The following is a 22,801-nucleotide window of genomic DNA, read 5'->3' as shown; positions in this document are numbered from 1 at the left end:
TAGAAAGATGACAGTACCTTTAGCACTTGAACTTGGCCCTCTGTAGTAATTTCGTTTAGCAGTTCACAAAAGGACTGACATAGACCTACTGCATATGTCTGAAATTCAATGAAAAGTCAAAATATACATATGAATATATCTGCAATATCAAAAAAGGTATAAAATTAAATTGGGGACTCATTATAACCTATTTGAGAATTAGATACTAAAGCTCTAAGCATATAAAATTTCAATTAGAACTCTTTAGGAAAAGTTTAAGAAATAAAAATACAGTTTATTGCTATTCTAATTTTTGTAGAAATATAAGGATATATTTACATGTAGAGCATATTTTTTATGTTAAATAACATAATTCATGAGACTACATCACATCTGCCCCACAGTAGGCAATGCTTATGACGTTTTCTCCCCTTAAAGTAATAAATCAATCTATTAAATTTTGAAAAGGTTTCAAAATAAGATTCCTGATTTCAAATAAGAAACAATCAAAATAATAACTATACAAATTTTTACAATGCAAAAACTACAACATACCTGTAAAAATTCTGTTGATGATAAAAAGATATAACCATTGATGATCTTAAAGCAGGTTCTGAGACTTTCTGAACTTAGTTCTGCCAAAATAATAATTTTTTTAAAAAGAAAAAATTAATTCATTGTTCAAAATCAGTTTAAATGAAGTGACTTATTTAAAGCTAAGTTACATGCCCTTCTTTACAAATCTTTTCTGAATGCTATTCAGATGGCTAGTATATAAATATCTATCTAAAAACTGGCATTAACCTGTAACTTAATGCTTTCCCATATACCTCCCACTAGTTAAAACAACTTAGAAAATACGAAGCTCCCTTTTCTTCCCTTTCAGAAAATAACTACACGATCCAACCTTGCATTTCAAACTAAATTTCTAGTACCAGCATGGCAAACGACATGCAACTGAATCATTTTACCATCATATTTTGATATCTGCTGAAATGGGTTCACTCAATAAGCATTTACTGAGTGTCTATTGTGCTGGCACTCAACATGCTACCCTACTTACGAAAAGAGTCCCTGTTATATTCCGAAAATTATACTGTGTTTAGATATTCTCAATTCTTGGGCTTTGTTCTTCAAATCCACTCCTCTATGAAAAACCTACACATAAAAAATCTTCTTTAAAATGTTATTACCAGAATAGTATAGGAAAAGGATATTGTTTTTAATTATTCTTTTTCAAGTGCAAAGCAGAAAACTTGTTAAAACTGAAAATGATCAAATGTTTATGCAGTGTTATTTTACATGTCTTATCACATACAATAATGATACAATAGAACACAGATTACAGATGTATATTAATTATACAGATCAAAACATGACCCCAAAATATCATCTATATCTAAAATCTTTCCTTCTGTATTGCTACTATTTTAGAAATCGTATTCACTTGCAATAGGACAGATTAAAAAATGTCTCCTGGCAAAAGTGTAGGCCCTGGGTTCTTACCTAACTCATATCCTAGCAAAGTGAGAAGATATTCTATTCAGGTGAGAATTACCCATACACTTTCACAAGAAAATAACAATCCCACTCAAAGCTCAAAATGTGTTTTAAAGGCATTATTTTCTATACTTTAGGGATTTAACATATTAGTTTAAAATGAGAATGTAGAGGGGACAGAAACTAACCAACTTGTTACCATGCTAACAGAAGACATAAAAAGAAATAATAAAGGCTGTCACCTAAATATTTTTTACAACAGAAGTAAGACAAAATCTCAGGATAAAGGGGTAGGCCATTACATTGGATAAAGTTATTCTTATGAACAATTCACATGTCCTTTTCTCAAGGAGCAAGTGCAGTCAAGTCTAAACTTGTGCACACTGTTTAACAGACCAACAATAGCACACTGTTTGGCAACCACCGTTCTGGCAACCACCGTGATAAATAAGGCAGAGGGTCTACGTTTAAGTGAGAACTTAGAATGGCTACATTCCAGGTATGTCAGTGAATATAATTTCTAAATCACTGCCATCTAAAATTTTATCAAGATCTATGATGAAGGAGACAATATTTAAGAAAGATTTATTTTAAAAACCATAGTACCAGGACTTCCCTGGTGGCTCAGTGGTTAAGAATCCACCTGCCAATGCAGGGGACATGGGGTTGAGCCCTGGTCTGGGAAGATCTCACATGCCACGGAGCAACGAAGCCTACGCACCACAACTACTGAGCCTGCACTCTAGAGCCTATGAGCCACAACTATTGAAGCCTGTGCGCCTAGAGCCCGTGCTCTGCAACAAGAGAAGCCACCGCAATGAGAAGCCCACGCACCGCAACGAAGAGTAGCCCCTGCTCACCGCAACTAGAGAAAGCCTGCGTGCAGCAGTGAAGACCCAATGCAGCCAAAAATAAATAAATAAATTTATTTAAAAAAAAAAACAAACCTAAAAATAAAAACCATAGTACCCATCTCTTCTTACAGATATTTTAAAAGCTATTTCTAGATTAATTTATATAAGCAAATAAGCAATTAGGTCACTTCATACTGTTTTCCATGCCTCCATCATGCAAAGGACTTTTACTAAATCTCCTAAGGCATGCTATCATCAGCAAATATTAAATATCAATAGTAAAAAAAAGTAATAAATTTATCTATTTTAAAGTATATTGAACATTGTTGATTATATCCGTGAGTTCCTAGTAAGACTCCGATAAAAAATTATTTTCTGGTCCTAGTATCAAGAAGAGCTGCCCATACAACAGATCTGTATTTATTTTCAGCCCTGTGAATAATTTAATTCAAATGTTCTCAACCATGGGCAATTTTGCCCCTTAGGGGACATCTAGCAATGTCTGGAAACTCTGGTTGTTAAAAACTAGCATCTAGTGGGTTGAGGCTAAAGATGATATTAAGCTTCCTACAATGCTCTAAACAGTCCCTCACAAGAAAGAATTACATGGCCCAAAATGTCAACAATTTTGAAAATCCCTAACTTAAGTGATCAAGTTTTTCTTTCATAGACAGAGAGCTCTGATTCAAATCTGTAACCCATCAAAGTATCTAGTTATGCTGTGTGCACATATGATTTATATTTATTAGTCTAATTATATTTTATATTCCACTCCTCTCTGTTTTTCTCTATTCTTTGGCTCTTACTTTTAATTTCTACTTTCATGTTACATTTTACTTATTCTTTTTAATCATACTATTTAATGTTTATGTTTGGAAATGAAACTATAGTAGTTTCTTCTTTTATTTCAAATTCTGATAAAATATGAAGGCTAAAATGTGTAAAATAGCCTACATATCATCAAGATGTCAGGTGGGAAAAAGTTCCTTCCAAATTAGAAAAATTTTATTGGTCAAGGAACATTAGCTTGGCACTTACAACAACATGGACAAGAGTCAGTCAGGTGTTCATCTTTTAAGTAATGAGAATACTGAGAAAATTAATACCATAAAAAAGATTTAAAGGATTTTAAAAATAAACCTTTAGAACTGAATTATTAGAATTAGTTATAGCCTATGGTTCTACTTAAAGTATCTCCAGTTCTACTTACATTTGGGGAAAAGGATATGAAATGAATTTTAGCCTTGGATTTATTCACACTTAATTAACATATCCTAAAAATCATTAACTTAAACACCAATATTGTTGGTTTTATGTGTTTTAAATGAAAATGAGAAACTACCAGCCAGCAGCTTTATTTCTACTTGGAAAAAATAATAGCTATCATATTCAGTAAATAAATGTTTAAAATTCAAAAAATGTTTAAAATTCAAATGTTTAAAATTCAAAAAAATGTTTAAAAATCACTGAGGAAAAAATGTTTTCACCTTTAAGAAAAGTGAGTATTCATTTCGATCTATATTCTTAAAAGATTAAAATAAATATCCTGGTTATATTTCAAAATAAATTTTAAAGCTCACCTGAAAGAATGTGTATGCAAAAAGCTACATATCAAACAATATTAATTAGTTGTGCAATACTCAAACAAAAATAAAGGTAATACTGATGTCGAGGTATACTAAACATTCACAGATATAATTTGTATACAAAATTTCTTCATATTAAGTTAACTAACAAATCCTACAGAGCCAGTGGTTCAGTACTTTTTCTTTTAAAATAGCAATAATGTTGACAGTAATAGTAGTAATACATATAATTACAAAACACTTAAACGGTGCTTTCTATGTGCCAGACATTGTTCTAAACACATAAAAGTTCTTATTGATTTAAAGGACTATGCATCAACTACAAAGCTTTCTATGGTAAAACTGTACTTTAGTACCTACCTAAAACTACACTCAAAATAGTGTCATATGGTTATAGGAGGGTTAGTTATGTGCTTTTTTTTTTCAGTCTCTTCTTCCTGGCTACCAATCTTCTCTCCCACCACGTTGTAAAGGCCAGGCAGGCTGAATTTGGGGTAGAATACAGAGATGAAGTGAAATCACCTTGTGAAGTTACCCATATGTGAAAATGGCTGAATCCTGTTCATGACTAAGTTGATAATGGGCCTGGTCGAGATTTCCATTCTCAGGGCAAGTATAAAGAAGCACTGTGGATTACCCAGAATGGTACTATATATGGTCTCCAAGTTAGGTAGACTAGAACTGGATGGCCTTCACTGAGAGTAAAAGAAAGTAAAAGGACTTTGCCTATTCTCTTTCTCTATGGTATCTTAGCTACAAAACTTTTCCTAGGAGACTAGCAATAGTGACTGGTCTATTGCCACTGTCTTCATGTTTGAAAATTTCTTCCATAATTTTATGGGGATGCTACATGATAAAACATCAAATGGCTTTTTATTAGAAAACAGATGGCATCTTGGTATTATCTGAGGTCTAATTTATTCTGAAGAATGAGGTAGAAGAACAACAACAACAAAAAATCAGAAAACACGAAGGATTAATCACATTATCTATAGCCCCCATGATAATCCAGCAAATGAAGACAGATGTTTTTTATTTTTTTAATAAATTTATTTATTTTATTTAATTTTTGGCTGTGTTGAGTCTTCATTGCTACACACGGGCTTTCTCTAGTTGTGGCGAGTGGGGGCTACTCTTCGTTGCAGTGCGCAGGCTTCTCATTGCGGTGGCTTCTCTTGTTGTGGAGCATGGGCTCTAGGCATGCGGGCTTCAGTAGTTGTGGCACATGGGCTCAGTAGTTGCGGCTCGCAGGCTCTAAAGCACAGGCTCAGTACTTGCGGCGCACGGGCTTAGTTGCTCTACGGCACGTGGTATCTTCCCAGACCAGGGCTCGAACCCGTGTCCCCTGCACTGGCAGGCGGATTCTTAACCACTGTGCCACCAGGGAAGCCCAACAGATGTTTTTTAATCAGCTATAATTATGTTTTAGTCCACACTTGTTGATTTTATCAAAAAATGTGTCTACCTTTCTGGTGCATCATTATACCTCAGTAATACTTTCCCTCTAATAAAACTGCTCACTACAAGTAAGTTCTCAGAAAAAATAATTTTGAGATATTGCCATAATAAGTATGCCTTTTTTCCTAGTTTTTTCCTACATGAATGCCCTCTCCTGACAATATTAAACTATTCAGTCAGTATACCCAAGTTCTAATGAAGGAATTAAAGATGCTTCATGGGTGAGTCTTAGAAAGTGGGAACTCTGAACGGAATAAATGTAAATAATTTTTACATTTTGTAAATAAACGATTTTTTAAAATGGTAGTAATCTGCAGACTGAAAAAGAAGCAAAGGGCCAGTAAACAGCACTGTATACAGTTCTTAAATACTCAATGAGGTTTAAATGTGAATCTGCACTGGTAAAATCGCTCACAAAAACAACCCTGTGAACAAAATATTTTTTGTAAATTTAAGGTATTACATACTTGTGAATGGTAGCTGATATGTAGCAGACAAGTATTGGCTTTCTATGACTAAGTATCATCACAATACATGTTCAGAAAAGAATCTAACCAGGTATCCATGGTGGCTAACAGAGACTAACAGCCTACTCCTAGCACAGTGGCCAGTTCTCTGGTGTCACATGCCAAAAGTGTTGCTTTAAAACATTAAGCTTCCTGATTTCAAGCTTCTACATAAGCAATACCTTAACAAACAATAAATGATTTTCTAATATTTAATAATCTTTATTTTGGTGGTTCCTTAGCTAAATCAGAAATATGTACAGAGTTTATTTGTTAAGAACTGACAGCACAAAATCAATTTTCAATTACTATAAGTAAATTTAGTGTTTCTTCTTTAATACGCAGAAATAACTCTAAAAAGTTATACTGTAGGAAAAAATCTAGAATTATTAAAACACTACACAACTTATTTCTCAAAATCAAGGGTTTCAGTAAAAATGGAAAGTATGATTTATAGTCACCTATAATGCCCCAAATTATGGTTGCATTCAAAAACAGTGGTATTTTATGCTTTAATACATACCTAGAAGTGGTGACATATTCTGAAATATACGAAGTAACTCTGGTGTAATACATGGGCTGTTTTCCAAAGTCACTAACCTAGGGAAAAAAACCAGACAATTAAATCACTTTCCATAACCATTAAAGCTATAACTATAAAAAGTACCAAAGATATCCAACTTGACCAGTAATCAAGAAAATATAAATTATAACCAAAATAAGGTACAATTTTACCCCCACCAGATCAGCAGAATTTTAAGTGTGACATACCATGTATTGTTAAAGCTATAAAAGTGGGAACTCTTGCATACTGCTAACAGTGCAAGTTGATATAATCACTTTGGGAAATAATTATTATCTTGTAATACTGAATATGTATATGTGTATACACCTATGACCTGGCACTATATCTAGGCAGAAATGTGCACAGGGCATAAGGTCTTATACATTTGCTCTAGGAGTCATGCACAAGAATGCTGCATTATTTGAACAACAAACAAAATGGCAAACGAGTAAATGAATTGTTACAGTCACACCATTAAGCTCTTCACTACGGATGAATCTCCAAACAGGAAGCAAAAAAAGTAAGTTAGAACACATATGATACAACTTATACAAAGTTAAAATATACTGTTTAGAGATACACGTGCATATGTGATTTTAAAAGCATTAAAACACAAGAAAGAAAACCAAGGAATGAAAACAAAAAAATCAATACAGTGGGTTATTCCTGGCATGGATGCAGGAAGATTCAACAAACATGCCACACCATGGGCTTCACAGACATTCTTATTGTTGTATTTCTTACCCAGAGTATGGAAAATTGATTTTCATTTTATGTAAGTTATAAATAATTATAAACAATATGACCTCATATTATTTTGTGTCTATGAAATAATTCACAAATTTTAAATGACAAAATCAGGTAATCTGGGCAGGATATTACACAGGGAAAACCAGCTACCCCCAAAATGAAGTACTTCCAACATGCACAAGCAATGATGTCTTCGACACCTTAACTTGATCAACAGTAACAGGATTTTAAAGAGAAAGATGAATACCATATGATATCACTTATATGTGAAATCTAAAATATGGCACAAATGAACTTATATGCGAAGAGAAACAGACTCAGAGACATAGAGAACAGGCTCATGGTTGCCAAGGGGGAGGGGCGTGGGAGTCTGGGGTTAGTAGATGCAAACTATTACATACAGAATGGATAAACAACAAGGTGCTATAGAGAACTATATTTAATATCCTGGGATAAACCATAATGGGAAAGAATATAAAATGAATGTACATGTGTGTATAACTGAGTCACTTTGGTGTACGGAAGAAATTAACACAACATTGTAAATCAACTATACTTCAATAAAAAATAAATCTAAGAAACAGCAACAGGGGCTTCCCTGGTGGCGCAGTGGTTGAGAGTCCGCCTGCCGACGCAGAGGACACGGGTTCGTGCCCCGGTCCGGGAAGAGCCCACATGCCACGGAGCGGCTGGGCCCGTGAGCCATGGCCGCTGAGCCTGCGCGTCCGGAGCCTGTGCTCCGCAACGGGAGAGGCCACAGCAGTGAGAGGACCGCGTACCGCAAAAAAAAAAAACTGAATGGGATATTTTAATACATCAGGGTCAAGATGAAAAAGCAAAATAATGTGAACTAACAATCTACAAGTTAAAAAGAACAGATATACATGAAAGTCTGCATCTTTGATACTATCATTACTATTTATGTGAATATATTACAAAAGATACTATAAGAAGTCACTAAAATTCACATTAAGTTTAAAAAAATTTTACAGGTGGTATGTTATATTTACAATGCAATAAATCCAGGCCTGAACCATATATTTTAATATCAGCAAAAAAATAAACAATGTTGGGTCAAAGAACTCATGAAAAAAAAAAAAATCACATAACCAGTCTGAAAATTTTTTCATTGTAAACAAGACCACAAACATCAGCTGGTACTGGTAAGCCCTACCAGTTCAAATTTCCATTCCCCAAGATAACTATTTTATACCTTTGTCCCCACAAACCTCTCTCATCTTATAAATACTCCCAATCCAGCCCATGACACTCAAGTAATGACTATACTTCATCATTCTACTACAATACAGAAACCTATCTTCCTGCCTCGAGTTAAAATGGACAAAATACCCCTGCTGCTATTTAAAGAAAAAAAAAAAATCAACTCCTTCCACTTATGCTGAATCCCATCCCTTCTTGCCTCCTTCAATTATCTCACTCTCTTGAGCCTCATCATACCTCTAGATCTTCATTCCCGCACTAGCCACTGTTAACGCAATTTCAACACCCTCTTCATAGTAAAAACTTTCAAACAAGCTGTCAATGCTCACAGTCTGTACTTACTTAACTCCAATTCATTCTTCAATCTACTCCAATTCTTCCTTCTGTTCTCACTACTCCACTGAAACCCCTCCTATCATCTCCATTCACTTCTCTGTACACCCTTACAAGGACAATCAGCAACATTTGACATAGTTAACCATTCCCTCTTTTAGGAAATATTCTCTCTTGGCTTGGTTTTCCTCATATATCATTTCTGATGGCTCCTCATGTGACCTCAGACTGTATTTTCTTCAGGACTCTGCCCTGAGCACAAGGCTCTCTATCTGCCCTTTTCTTCCTAGGCAATCTCACCAATTCTCAGACTTTATAAATCATACACAACATGCTAACCACTTTACAAACAGTATCTCATGCTCACAACAACCACATAAGGTAGAAATTATTTTCCTCATTTTACAGAAGGCTCACAGAAAATGATTACAAACCTAATGCAGTGGTATACGTGGGATTGGCCACCTATATCTGCTTCCAAATACGACTTCTAACCCGTTAAGAAAATTATATTAAGAAGTGTGTACCCTGATTCTCTAAATAATCTTAGCTTCAATAAATTTGATAAATTTTTTAAATGTATCCTAATGATTTAATTTTGTTTACATATAACAAAAGGCTAGGAAAAAAGAAACTACCATTAGTAGAGCAATGCATTTCTCATGCACTGTTCATATAATGCACTGTTCATGTAATCCCTAAAAAATTTATATACCTCTCATTAACACATTAATATACTAAATCTGTAATTATATTGATAAGTATACGAGTCTGCCTCTTTATTATAATATTTTTAATCTTTATGATAGATATCATATACATATGGTTACAGAAAAGTATCCGTGTGCCAGAGATTAATGTTTTAATTTGTAATCTAGAGTAGAAGGTGGCAAACTATAGCTCATGGGCCAAACCAATACCCTTTTTCTGTAAGTGATGTTTTATTGGAGCATAGCTGTGTCCATTTGTTTATATAGTGTCTATGACTGTTTTGGTGTTGAAACAGCAGAGTTGAAGAGTTGGGACAGAAAGTACATAGCCTGTGAAGCCTAAAATAATTACTATCTGCTCCTTTAGGGAAAAAGTTTGCCAACCTCTGATCTAGAGTAATCCATCCTGTACAAATAAAAATATATGAATATAAGAGGATCCAACACATGCTAATTTACAATCATTTAAGTCACTTAACTTCAAACAACATAACCCAGAAAAGAATATGAGAAACACAAATTGCAAATTGATAAGTATCTACCTAGTTATGTTTTTAAATTGCTCATCTAGTATTCTGATACAGATCATTAATTTTACCATTTGCATCAAAGACAATTTCTTAGAATCAAAAAACTGTTCATTCCTAGACATCCAAGCAAAACTGAAGGAAGGGAGGGAGGAAGGGAAGAAGGGAGGGAAGGAGTGAGGGAGGGAGATACCACAAATGTTTATTTTTTCTGTGGTTACTTTCTATGATTTGCTTTTTTAATTCCAATACTAGGTTTTTAATTAGAACTTTAAAACCTTTCCTGTATTACTAATTACATCTTAAATAAAGATTGGCCCTGAAGAAAACTGCTGCCATCAGTAAGACGAAGAAAAAAGATTTCTAGTCAATGCTCAGTCTGTACTTACTTAACTCCAATTCACTCATTTCACAGTTTGTAGCTCTGAGATGCCACAGAAACAGGGTTTGTTTTTTTACCTCTAAACACTATATACTACTTACTCAGTAAAATAATAAGCCAAGACTAAGTAGCATTAACATTTAGGGCTGAGGTATTCTATCTCAGTACTTACTGGGTAAAGTAGTAAGAGGTTGAAAATAACTCAATATCCCCCAAAACATCTCATTTAACACGCTGGAAGTTTTATGTCAATTTTTAGTTTTGATCGAGATTCCCCATTTTACATTACAGATTCCAAAAGAAGAAATTCAGCTGAGTTCTTACTGAAACTTCCTGTTACTAACTATGACTATTATAAGCCTACACTGAGTGACAGCTGCCAAGAAAAGTTGGAGCTACGTATTATGCTACCCAGTACAGGGAAACTGACTTTATGTTTTTTGTTTTTAAATGCTGAGTTTTTAAGCCCTATTACATGACCTTTGCTTTATTGCCATGAGTAGGGAAGGCCAAGAAAATAAATAAATAAGATCCACAGTATCAAGTTTTTCCTCTTACCATAATTCTAAACCATCTTCCAGAAGATAAACATGTGGAGGCTGGGAAACATCTGTACTCAGTTGAATAACTGGGAGCAGGAAAGGGTACAGGTTCTTGCTGTCTGCTCCTAATCCCTATGGGAAGTATAAATAAAACTTAACATAAGATACTCTAAGGTCCCACCTCCCACCAAAAAATCACCTATCATATTTAAAAGCCCTAAAACCAACTTATAAAAAATCAATCAATCAGATTTTAAAAGAATGGTTCTAATTATAAGCACTACTAAAACAAAATTAATTCTGTTTACAATTGGAAAAAAATATTATTCAATTGCCTAATGGTAGTAAAACCATATACACCAAGGCTACATACATCTGTTCATTTTAAGAGATTTCTCATATAAATATTTATTTTTCCTTCTCTGACGACTGAAGAGGTGTTAACAATGATGTATTAAATTCTACAAATTATCTCACCTAAATAAGCTAAAATGAACCCAATCTAAATGTTCATCAGTAAGATAATTAAATTATAATACCTTCATATTCTAGAATACTGAGTAGCCATGAAAAAGGATTAGGCATGGAATGAAAACAATCTCAAAAATAATGACAAATTGGGATTAAAAAGAAATGTATATAACAATTCCACATGCCAAACAATTTTTTTAAATAACTATGTATCTGATATGAAGATACACGCATAAAAATGCTTCTTGGGAGCAAACAGAAAAAACTGTTAACATTAGTTAAATATGGATATTGAAAAAGGATGTTGCAAGAAGGTAAAAGGAGTCTTTTTTTAATGTGTGCGTGTTTTTTAATGAAGAATTTCTGCTAATATTTTTAATGAATTAAGAATACAAAGATGAGGCTTCCCTGGTGGCGCAGTGGTTGAGAGTCTGCCTGTCGATGCAGGGGACACGGGTTCGTGCCCCGGTCCGGGAAGATCCCACATGCCACAGAGCGGCTGGGCCCGTGAGCCATGGCCGCTGAGCCTGCGCATCCGGAGCCTGTGCTCCGCAACGGGAGAGGCCACAATAGTGAGAGGCCCGCGTACCGCAAAAAAAAAAAAAAAAAAAAAAAAGAATACAAAGATGGAAGAAGAGGGGGTTTTAATTTAAAATTCTACTTTGACTAATTACTGTCTTATGGAGGTTGACTCAGTATATCACACTAAATCTAAGCACTTTGAAAGAAACAAAAAGGATAGAAAGTCAATTTTTAATTCATAATAATCTCTATAATCTGATAAACACAGAAAGGAAACCAAACTATCAAACACCTCCTCACTTAGAAAATAATTCAGATGTCAATATAGTTGACATATAATTACAATGCAACAAAATACATATGTATTCCCCTTTTGATGACATATATATGTGTATATATATATGAATTTTTATCAGTGAGGTATAGATACTTCAGTGGAAATACATAAAGCTTATCCTGAAATATGTTAAGTTTGGCCCTTTCTATAACTAAGCATCAGTTGAAAGACTTTATTAAAGATATTTCCAAAGTAAGAGATTTATAAAAATGTCACATTTCATAAAGTAGTAAATTGGGCTTTAAAATTCAGTTAAATTTCACTCTCCATAGCTCAATTCTTAACAGAACAAAAAAAAGAAAAAACATGAAGAAAAACTAGTCAAGTTCATTTTTAATATCAAGTAGACTTAATATTCCTAGGAATGTCAGAATCTACTTACTTAGTGCACATTCCAATGAGCACAGTATGCTAGCATTAGCAAAACTAAAGTAAGCAACTGCTAAATACATTAGACTCTCTCAGTTAAAGCCTGAAGAAATTTACCTTTGTAATCTAGTGGCTTGAAGAATGTGTCCAATCCCAAATATGCAGCTTTAAGTAAATTTATTTGAACATTCTTTCAATCCACAACTGTAACTGTAAGACACTGTCTACAATACTATGAAATAATTACAGTTAGAGCTACAAGATGTTGTCTACAATACTATGAAAGCTCAAAAATAAAGCCATTGGTTATTAATAAAATTATCATAAATGCTTGAAGGGGGAAATCATATTGTACTATAATTACATAAAACATAAAAGGAATTTAAAATTAGGTGAAAGGTATAAGGAAATCTCTCTGTACAATCTTTGCAACTGCCTGTGAATCTATAATTTAAGTTAAGAGGGGAGAAAAGTACAACACTCTCTAAAAATTGCTATTTCTCAGGTTATTGTCTTTGGTTCCCTTCTCATGTCCCATGTACATGCTGATAAGGTCCAAATCTATTATCTCCAACCAAAACCTCTGAACTCCAGATACTCCAAATGACACAGGACATCATCACCCAGAAGGCATCTCAAACTCTCAAGTATACCAGTGAACCAACTCATTGTCTTCCTAAAAAAAATGGTTCCTTTTCCTGCATTTCCTAACTCAAGTGACATGAATCACTGTCTATCTAGAAATAAATTATATCACAACTACCTCCTGGTTCTTCCTCCTCCTCACTCCAAATCTAAACAATCCTTAATTCTATCTCCCTAGTATTTTTCAAATTTTTCCCCTTCTTTCCATGTCTTTACTTCAGGTCATCATCTCTTTCATGGTTAACAGAAGAGCCTCCCAACTATTTCCTTGACCTTGGTTTAACTCCATTCCAAACCAGTGTCCCCACTGGTACACTGATTACCTTTCTAAAATACAAAGGATAACATTCCTTCCTCTGAACTTCAAGAGATGTTCTTTATGCCTTCCTAACAAGACCCCCACACCCAAGCTCAGGACTCTATGTCGCAGCTACACCAAACAACTCCATACCAGAAATCACTGTTAACTTCTGCAGAAAGCTGACAGACTTAACACATGCATTTACTACTGTGCTCTCCCAAGATCCACTAAAAGGATATATGAGGATGTGCTTTTAAAGACCTAAAACCATAAGTACAAAGACAGCATAAGAAGAGATAAAAGCAACTCATTTTTGGAAGCGGGAAAGAAAAACAGATTTAGCAGACTCAGAAAATGAAAGCTCAAAGCCAGCAGTGAAAAAGGGCAAAAAACCACCTGATTTATATCACAGAAACTCCAAAAGACTCAGGAACTGATAGCTCAAGGTATTTTGGGAAGGGGAAGTTGAAGAGGAGGTATTAAAAATAATAGGACCTCTAGAAGTTATTTTAAAAGACATCTGATGACAAGATCTCATCCAAGTGCAACAGTCAACAACTGGCCCTCTCCTGAACCCAGTATAGAACTGGCCATTTATTTTCTGGTTAAGTAAAACAAATCGTCTAAAGATAGGGAGATATCAGGTAATCAAGACTAAGGATACTATATAAAACAGGGAGATATAACGTAACAGACGGGAGACTGATGGATTTTTCACTAAGGAAAGATCTGAAAAACACAGAACCAAAACATCTGTCCCGTACAAAAAAAACCTCCAGCTAGATTATCCTAAAGAAAAAATCCACAATCAGCAAGCTTCACATACATACTTAACCCTTCCAATTAGCTTTTTAGGCCCACTCTTAAATTTATACAGACAAAATGTTGATACAGCTCTTTTAGTTGGGTGATGGTTACCTAACGATTCATTATACTGTTCTTCCTTCTTTTGTACACGCTTCAAATTTTCACAAGGGGAAAAAAAAAAAGCAGGCAACCAAGGATCAACATATATGATTAAAATATCTAATATGAAAAACAGAGAACAGAACAATAAAATAGAAAACAGCAACTCGAAGGAAACAGAGACCACACATAGAGATGAAAGCTTAGAAGAATACATCATTAATATCCTTGTCAGAATAAAAGATAACATTGTATTCATGAAAAAAGAAATGAAATGCTGTAAAATGATTATTCAACAATACAAAAAAGAACTCATCGAAGGAGGAGGGGAAAAATAGGATATGGGATGAAGAGACACAAACATGTATAAAATAATCAACAAGGATATATTACACAGCACAGAGAAATACAGCCATTACTCTGTAATAACTTTAAATGGAGTATAATCTATAAAAATATTGAACTATGTTGTACACCTGAAATTAATATAATATTGTAAATCAACTATACTTCAATAAAAACAAATAAAAATTTTTTAACTTAAAAAAAAAGAACTCATAGACATTAAAAATATTATAGCAGGAAAGAAAAACTCAATAGAAAGGGTGAATGATAAAGCTGAAGAAATACCCCAGAAAGTAGAGCAAAAGGACAAAGAGAAGAAAAAGCAGAAATGAAGAAAAATACAGGGCTGGTTCATTCATCTATCATCTAAGTAATAAGAAGTTCAGAAAGAGACAAAAGAAAAACATGAAGGTGCAGAAATAATCAACAAAAAACAATAGACTTATCTAGAACCCAAGAACACGAGTTTCCAGTTTACAATATACACCACATGTCCAGAACAGTGGAATAAAAATACACCCACATCATCATGAAATTGAAAACAGGAACACAGAGAAGATCATACAAGTTGTCAAAGGGAAAGGAGAGATGAAACATTCAAGAAATGAGAATTAAAATGGCTCAGGATTCCTAAAAGCAACTCTAGAAGCTAGAAGACAAAGGAAAAATGCCTCTAAAATTTTGAGGGATAATCTAGAATTTTACGCTCAGCCAAACTATTAGTCAATGTGAAAGCTGTAAGACATTTTCACACATGCAAAATCTGGAGAAAATTTACCTCCCATGTACCTTTTGCAGAATGCCACTGGCATTCATGGGCTCCATCAGAAAGAGGAAGTAAAACAAGGAAGAAGACAGGTACAGAAAACAGGCATCCTATAGAAAGGATAGGCAAGAAGAACCCTTTAGATGACACTGAAAGGGGATCCAGTTGTAACAGCTGTGAACAAACATAGAGTAAAGCCAGGCCAGACTAAAGCATGTAAGAATCTTCCAGATTCCAAGATGATGAAAGTAATAAAATACCTGATGTGTGTAAACACACTGAGGGAATATTTAGATAACAAGTGGAGAGAATGGATTCAGTTACACAGAAAACTAAATATAGCAGGCAGAATACTAAGATGACCACCTATGATTCTTAACCCCAGTTGTACATACACCATTTGCCAGTTATTCAATCAAATGCTAATTTAGATATTACTTTACAGATGTGATTAAGGTACCAAATTGAACGACCTTATGACAGGAAAATTATACACGTAAGCTTGACCTAACCACATGAATCCTTTAAAAGAGAGTTTTCTTTGGTTACGTGCATAAAAGAAAGTTAGAGATTCAAAGCCTGAGGGGATCTAACAGCCAAGAATCTCCCCACTGCTGACGCTGAAGATGGAAGGTGCCATGTATCAAGGAATGTGGCTGGACTCTAGGAACTGAGAGGTGCCCCAGCTGACAGACAGCAAGTACACTGGGACCTCAGTCCTACAGATCAAGGAATTGAACTCTGCCAACAAGGGGACTGAGTATAAAGACAAATCTTCCTCAAAGCCTACAGGGGAGAACTTAGCCTGGCAGACACCTCAACATCAGCCTGTCAGACCCTGATCAAAGAGTACAGACAAGGTGTGCTGGACCTCTGATCTACAGAACTATAAGTTATTTTGGATGTTGTTTTAAGCCACTACTTTTGTGATAATTTGTTACACAGTAATAGAAAACTTATAAACTAAGCAAACAAATTATTATATAGGAGTGAAGATTAGGAGAATGGTTGTACAATAAAGAAAATTAACCGTAACATAATGATATATGCCTTCAATAGCCTTTATATAGTCACACAAATAAAAACACTAAATAATGACCTAATTTAAATTACAATCTAACTATATTGGGAGGATGGGAGGAATAGGAGTCATACAGAGGGAAATGAAAGAATTAAAATTTCATCTTCTAAACAGGGTGGTCAAGAGATAATGCCTAAAATGCTTAAATCAAGAATGAACAATATAAGTATGTTACTTAGAGCTAGAGAGATAAAAAACCAAAGAGACAGGGCTGTAAGTGTTGAAAGTAGATTCCTCCACCAAATAGGAAATGGAGATACTGCTACTTTTCATAAAAAGTCTTCAAGAACTGACTCCTTAACCTATCTACGTACAAAACCAATCAATACATAAACTCAAGGGCTTCCCTGGTGGCGCAGTGGTTGAGAGTCCGCCCACCGATGCAGGGGACACGGGTTCGTGCCCCGATACGGGAAGATCCCACATGCCACAGAGTGGCTAGGCCCGTGAGCCATGGCCGCTGAGCCTGCGCATCCGGAGCCTGTGCTCCGCAACAGGAGAGGCCACAGCAGTGAGAGGCCCGCGTACCGCAAAAAAAAAAAAAAAAAAAAAAATTATATATATATATATATATATATATATATATATATATATATATATATATATATATAAAAACTCAAAAAAAAAAAAAGTATCCCATTCTCACATGTCCAGGGGGCTTTACATATGCTGGTCAATTTGTTTAAAATATCTTTACCACTCTCATCCCTGAACCACCGTATCTCATTAACACCTCTTGTTCAACACTATTAGGGTATCACCTATGAAGGAAGCCTTCCCTGATGTCCCACCTCACCCTCCAGTCTAAGATGGATAACCTACCAAGTGCCCCACAGCATCATGTTCTTATTGCTAACAGAGCACTTAGCTATTCAGTCTTCCCCTAGAAAGCCACATTCACAAAGAGCTTGCCCTATTCATTTCTGCATCCCAGTGCCTAGTACCATGTATTGCATATTGCAACTGTTCAAAAAATCTTTATTCAATGAATGAATGCCTACTTCCACTGAGGCCAACTACTGCAGACGAGTAAGTTTATTTTCATCCATTATTACACTCCTCAGTCAGAGACTATCAGTCTGGGTTCCCAGAATTTAAAAAATGAAAACAAAAATATACAAATACCTACACTAATATCTGCCTATTAAATTTTAAAATTCAAAGGGTGGCTTGTACACGAACTATATTTCAATAAATAAATAAATAAAAATAAAGTCAAAAGATGCATTGTTTTCCATGAAAGGAAACTTACCTATAACCCTAGTATAATCTTCTCAAAGGACTGAAAAACTTATTTTTTTAAACACTTTTTTTTTTTTAATAGATTTATTTGTTTATTTCTGGCTGCGTTGGCTCTTATTTGCTGTGCGCAGGCTTTCTCTAGTTGCGGTGAGCAGGGGTTACTCTTTGTTGCACTGCGCAGGCTTCTCATTGTGGTGGCTTCTCTTTGTTGCTGAGCACGGGGACTACGTGTGTGGGCTTCAGTAGCTGTGGTTCACAGGCTCTAGAGTGCAGGCTCAGTAGTTGTGGTGCATGGCCTTAGTTGCCCCATGGCATGTGGGATCTTCCCGGACCAGGGCTCAAACCTGTGTCCCCTGCACTGGCAGGCGGATTCTTAACCACTGCGCCACCATGGAATCCCCTGAAAAACTTATTTTAAGCTAGTCTCAATTTTAATATTAAATGTTATATGCTTTCTCTAGGAAGGGCAGATGATTACTTAGACGGAGGTTTGTATCCCTGGCCTATACAAATACACAGGGTACTTAAACGTCAGGATTAAAGAAAAAGGTCCTATATACTCCAAACATTCCATGCAAGTTACTATGGCTTCCTAAGATTTCCTGAGGTAACATTGCCTGAAGAGACACACCTCCCTCACAAAAATTGAGTCTAAAAACAAATTTGGCAGGGATATAAAGCAAAAGATACGGCAATCACTCTTTGTTCTGACACTTACATGAGCAATCTCAGGCTACTTGTTAACCTTCTCGTAGCCTTTCTATCCCCATCTATAAAAGGGATATAATTTTTCAGGATAATCACAAGAATTAAAGGATAGATAAGAAGAGATGCTAGGCCAGACATTTATTAAAAAGAAAGTGCTTTAAAAAAAATTTTGTATCACTAATCAAGTATCTAAAGCTGCCTCAGGAATTTGTAACTGCAAAACTCATCCATAAATATTTAGCGAAAGAATGAATTTATGTTTCAAAAAAGTACCAAGGTAACAGAGAAAGGTTTTTTTAAAACTAATATTAGACAGGTTTTTTTTTAACTTATTAGAACAATTTCATAGTATTAATTCTTAATTTCAAAAGAGATCTCCCCATTGGAAAAAATCTATCAAACTTTGGGGCAAGGCAGTAAAAATCACTTGTGCATCCCTGTAGCCAGATATTCTAAGTCTTGGCATTAAGTGCTTTCCTCACCATACTCTCACCATCAGACTATAATTCACTATAACAGTTCAAATGAGGACTACAGTCCCATCTCTCTCTCTCTCTCTCTCTCTCTCTCTCTCTCTCTCTCTCTTTCTCTCTCTCTGAAATTTTAGGGTCCTCTCTTCCTGTTGCACATCCCCATACCTCAAAGGCAAGATATTGAAAATCAAATTCATTCCTTCCCTCAAAAGCAATTCACCTGTTTTTCTGCCTTCCCAATATGTGAAAGGGAAAATTTTTATATTAAATCAAGGAAAGAGAGTGAAAATGGAGAGTAACTTTATGCATAAGAGTTCTGAATACCAAGGAAGCTGCATGCAAAGACCAAGTGACTGATTGCACAAATCACAAGTCTACCATCATTGGGGAAAACTACATCCAGTGAAAGAAATCGTCTTTTAAAAGTAGAGAATATTTTTATGTCAAAAAATGCCCATAGTAAACATATAAAAGGTATTTTTAAACTGTTTAGATCATACATGAGACAAATGTAAGACCTTTTACTATCACTGACAAAAACCACATGAAAACAGTAAAAAAATTTTAAAGAAGAAAAAATACTAAACTAAGAAACTGTGGAGAAGTAACTTACCTGAACAAGATGAATAAGTGTTGTCAAAATAGCACATCTCAACATATTGTGTTCTTCACTCTGCTTCCAAAGAAGAGGCAAATACTGTACCAAACACCCTACGTATGGTCGTATCTATCACAACAGGAGTAGAGGAAGCAAAAGAATTATATTAGTAAAGAAGGCGACTTACTTCAAGAAACACTGACAGACCTAATAGGTCCCAGGCAGCAAATATTTAATATTTACTAGATGTAATGTATTTTAAGCACATATCCTTTTAAAGATAAATTAGACATTACATAGAGACACAAAGCTCCATGGTAAATATTAACAATTTTAAACAAGTACCAAATTTATTGCATGAAATAAAATTTAGGAATAGAAAACAACATACTGAGGCCAGTTATTTCTTTAGAATTTAATAGAAAATGCTGTTACATCCTGGTTCTTTTTAATAAAACAGATTATCTAATTGGATATTATACTGTGTTAAAAAGAGTTAGCACCTACTCATTCATTCAACAATTACCTAATGGCATCTTCAAAGTATCAGGCCCTGAAGACCAGGCACCAAAGAGAAGAAGATATAAAGGTAGACACACAAATCCTTACAATGAAAAACAATAAATGCAAGGTAAAGGAGTTCACAAGGTATGGTAGAAATACAGGAGAAGAAACTCCTCTTCAAAGGATAAAACTGTTAACTCCACTATGGATTAAGCTCACCAGTTTTAAAAATATGCCCTTAAGCACAGCACAGCTTGACATTGAGCTTTTTGGAAAATAAAATGGATCCACACAGAAAATGGACACAGTACTCCAGCTTCAGGCTTACGGTCACACAGTATTTGGAACTGATTTGATGAGAGTACCCTTGGTGATAAAAAGAAGTACTAGACTTTCACAGCTTGAGTACTATCTATCAATCCCACAGATTAAAATTTAAAAATTGCTCCCAAAAAGAGTAACAGTTTCTTTATTCTGCTTATAGAACGTCATACACTAAAAGGGTAGCCAGAAAAAACTGTAGGATTTCTTCCCCCCGGGTTTGGGGGAGGAGGTACAGAAAGATAAGAAGTTAAACATTTGCCTAAATATTTCAGTGAGATAAAACTGAATAAATATTAAGAGACTATTTACATATAAATTCTCAATCATACTATTAAAATATTTACTGAGCACTTAATTTTGCTAAGTGCTCTATCTCAAAGATCCCTCCAATTAATTTATAAAGGCAAACCAATTACACATAAAAACACAGGTTTCAGAGTACCTAATGCATTCATATTCAACTAAAAACAGCATATAACAGCATGTTCTACTGATAAGGAAAATAAACCAGCTTTTGTTTTGAACAAATTAGAGAGAATACTTTCTAAGGCATGGAAGAAAGGAAGTATATGCTATGAATTATAGAAAGGGTAAGTAATAAAACCAAAGCACCCAATTACATTTGAAAGTCATGAAATATTTATATCCCACTCCTAGTTATTCATTAGAATATATGATGTTCTAAATTAAAATTAATGCTTCAAAGACACTATTTCAAAAATCATTCACAGATTCAGTGTTGCAAAAGACAAAAAAAGCATTAATGAATCATCAAAAAATCTACAAACAATAAATGCTGGAGAGGGTGTGGAGAAAAGGGAACCCTCTTGCACTGTTGGTGGGAATGTAAATTGATACAGCCACTATGGAGAACAGTATGGAGGTTCCTTAAAAAACTAAAAATATGGGGCTTCCCTGGTGGCGCAGTGGTTGAGAGTCTGCCTGCCGATGCAGGGGACACGGGTTCGTGCCCCGGTCTGGGAAGATCCCACATGCCGCAGAGCGGCCGGGCCCGTGAGCCATGGCCATTGAGCCTGCGCATCCGGAGCCTGTGCTCCACAACGGGAGAGGCCACAACAGTGAGAGGCCCACATACTAAAAAAAAAAAAAAAAAAAAAAAAACTAAAAATACAACTACCATACGACCCAGCAATCCCACTACTGGGCATATACCCTGAGAAAACCATTAATTCAAAAAGAGTCATGTACCACAATGTTCATTGCAGCACTATTTACAATAGCCAGGACATGGAAGCAACCTAAGTGTCCATCAACAGATGAATGGATAAAGAAGATGTGGCACATATATACAATGGAATATTACTCAGCCATAAAAAGAAACGAAATTGAGTTATTTGTAGTGAGGTGGATGGACCTAGAGTCTGTCATACAGAGTGAAGTAAGTCAGAAAGAGAAGAATAAATGCTGTATGGTAACACATATATATAGAATCTAAAAAAAAAAACAAATGTTCTGAAGAACCTAGGGGCAGACAGGAATAAAGATGCAGACGTAGAGAATGGACTTTAGGACACAGGGAGGGGGAAGGGTAAGCTGGGACGAAGTGGCATGAGAGAGTGGCATGGACATATATATATACACTACCAAGTGTAAAACAGATAGCTAGTGAGAAGCAGTCACATAGCACAGGGAGATCAGCTCCATGCTTTGTGACCACCTGGAGGGGTGGCATAGGGAGGGTGGGAGGGAGATGCAAGAGGGAGGAGATATGGGGATATATGTATACATATAGCTGATTCACTTTGTTATACAGTAGAAACTAACACACCATTGTAAAGCAATTATACTCCAATAAAGATGTTGAAAAAAAACAGGGCTGGCGATTAGAAAACAAGTGATGACATGAAAGCCAAACACATTCCCTTAGGGCAGGAGGAAGGTGGTTAAAAAATACATTATTAGGGCAACTGAGGAAATCTGAATATGGACTTGATATTAGAAAATAGTACTACATCAATGTTAAGTCCTCTGAGTCTAATCATGGTTATGATTAAGAAGGAGAGGTCTAATATACTGGGTGAAGTGTCATGATGAAATTAGGTGAAGAATGTATGGGTAGTGATTTACTGCAACTTACCTGTACATTTAAAATTTTTCAATGAAATGATGCAAAATAAAAAATACTATGCATATACATTCTGAAAATGATTATAACATGAGTTTTTTGGTAGACCAATTATCAGTTATTTACATAATATTTTAAAAACACGTGGAATTAAGAATGTTTTATAGACATTGGGCTAAATAACGCTATAATAGAAACTGAACCACAAGC

The 22,801-nt window shown here is 35.0% G+C and overlaps 1 protein-coding gene across 1 annotated transcript in view; it reads right to left on the bottom strand.

The window, feature by feature from the left end:
* Positions 1 to 22,801, bottom strand: part of IPO11 (importin 11) — a 179,041-nt gene that overhangs the window by 96,735 nt on the left and 59,505 nt on the right. Inside the window, exons 19-23 of the mRNA XM_065873437.1 lie at positions 19,693 to 19,806; positions 10,930 to 11,045; positions 6,407 to 6,483; positions 535 to 614; positions 18 to 98 (exon numbers count right to left, since the gene is read on the bottom strand). Of these exons, the coding sequence (XP_065729509.1) occupies positions 18 to 98; positions 535 to 614; positions 6,407 to 6,483; positions 10,930 to 11,045; positions 19,693 to 19,806 (468 nt within the window). The remainder of the gene's footprint in view (positions 1 to 17; positions 99 to 534; positions 615 to 6,406; positions 6,484 to 10,929; positions 11,046 to 19,692; positions 19,807 to 22,801) is intronic.

Source organism: Phocoena phocoena, chromosome 3, assembly GCF_963924675.1.
Source record: "Phocoena phocoena chromosome 3, mPhoPho1.1, whole genome shotgun sequence".
Lineage (NCBI taxonomy): Eukaryota > Metazoa > Chordata > Mammalia > Artiodactyla > Phocoenidae > Phocoena > Phocoena phocoena.
Note: the sequence above shows the minus strand (reverse complement) of the source record. Positions and strands in the feature narration are given on the sequence as shown.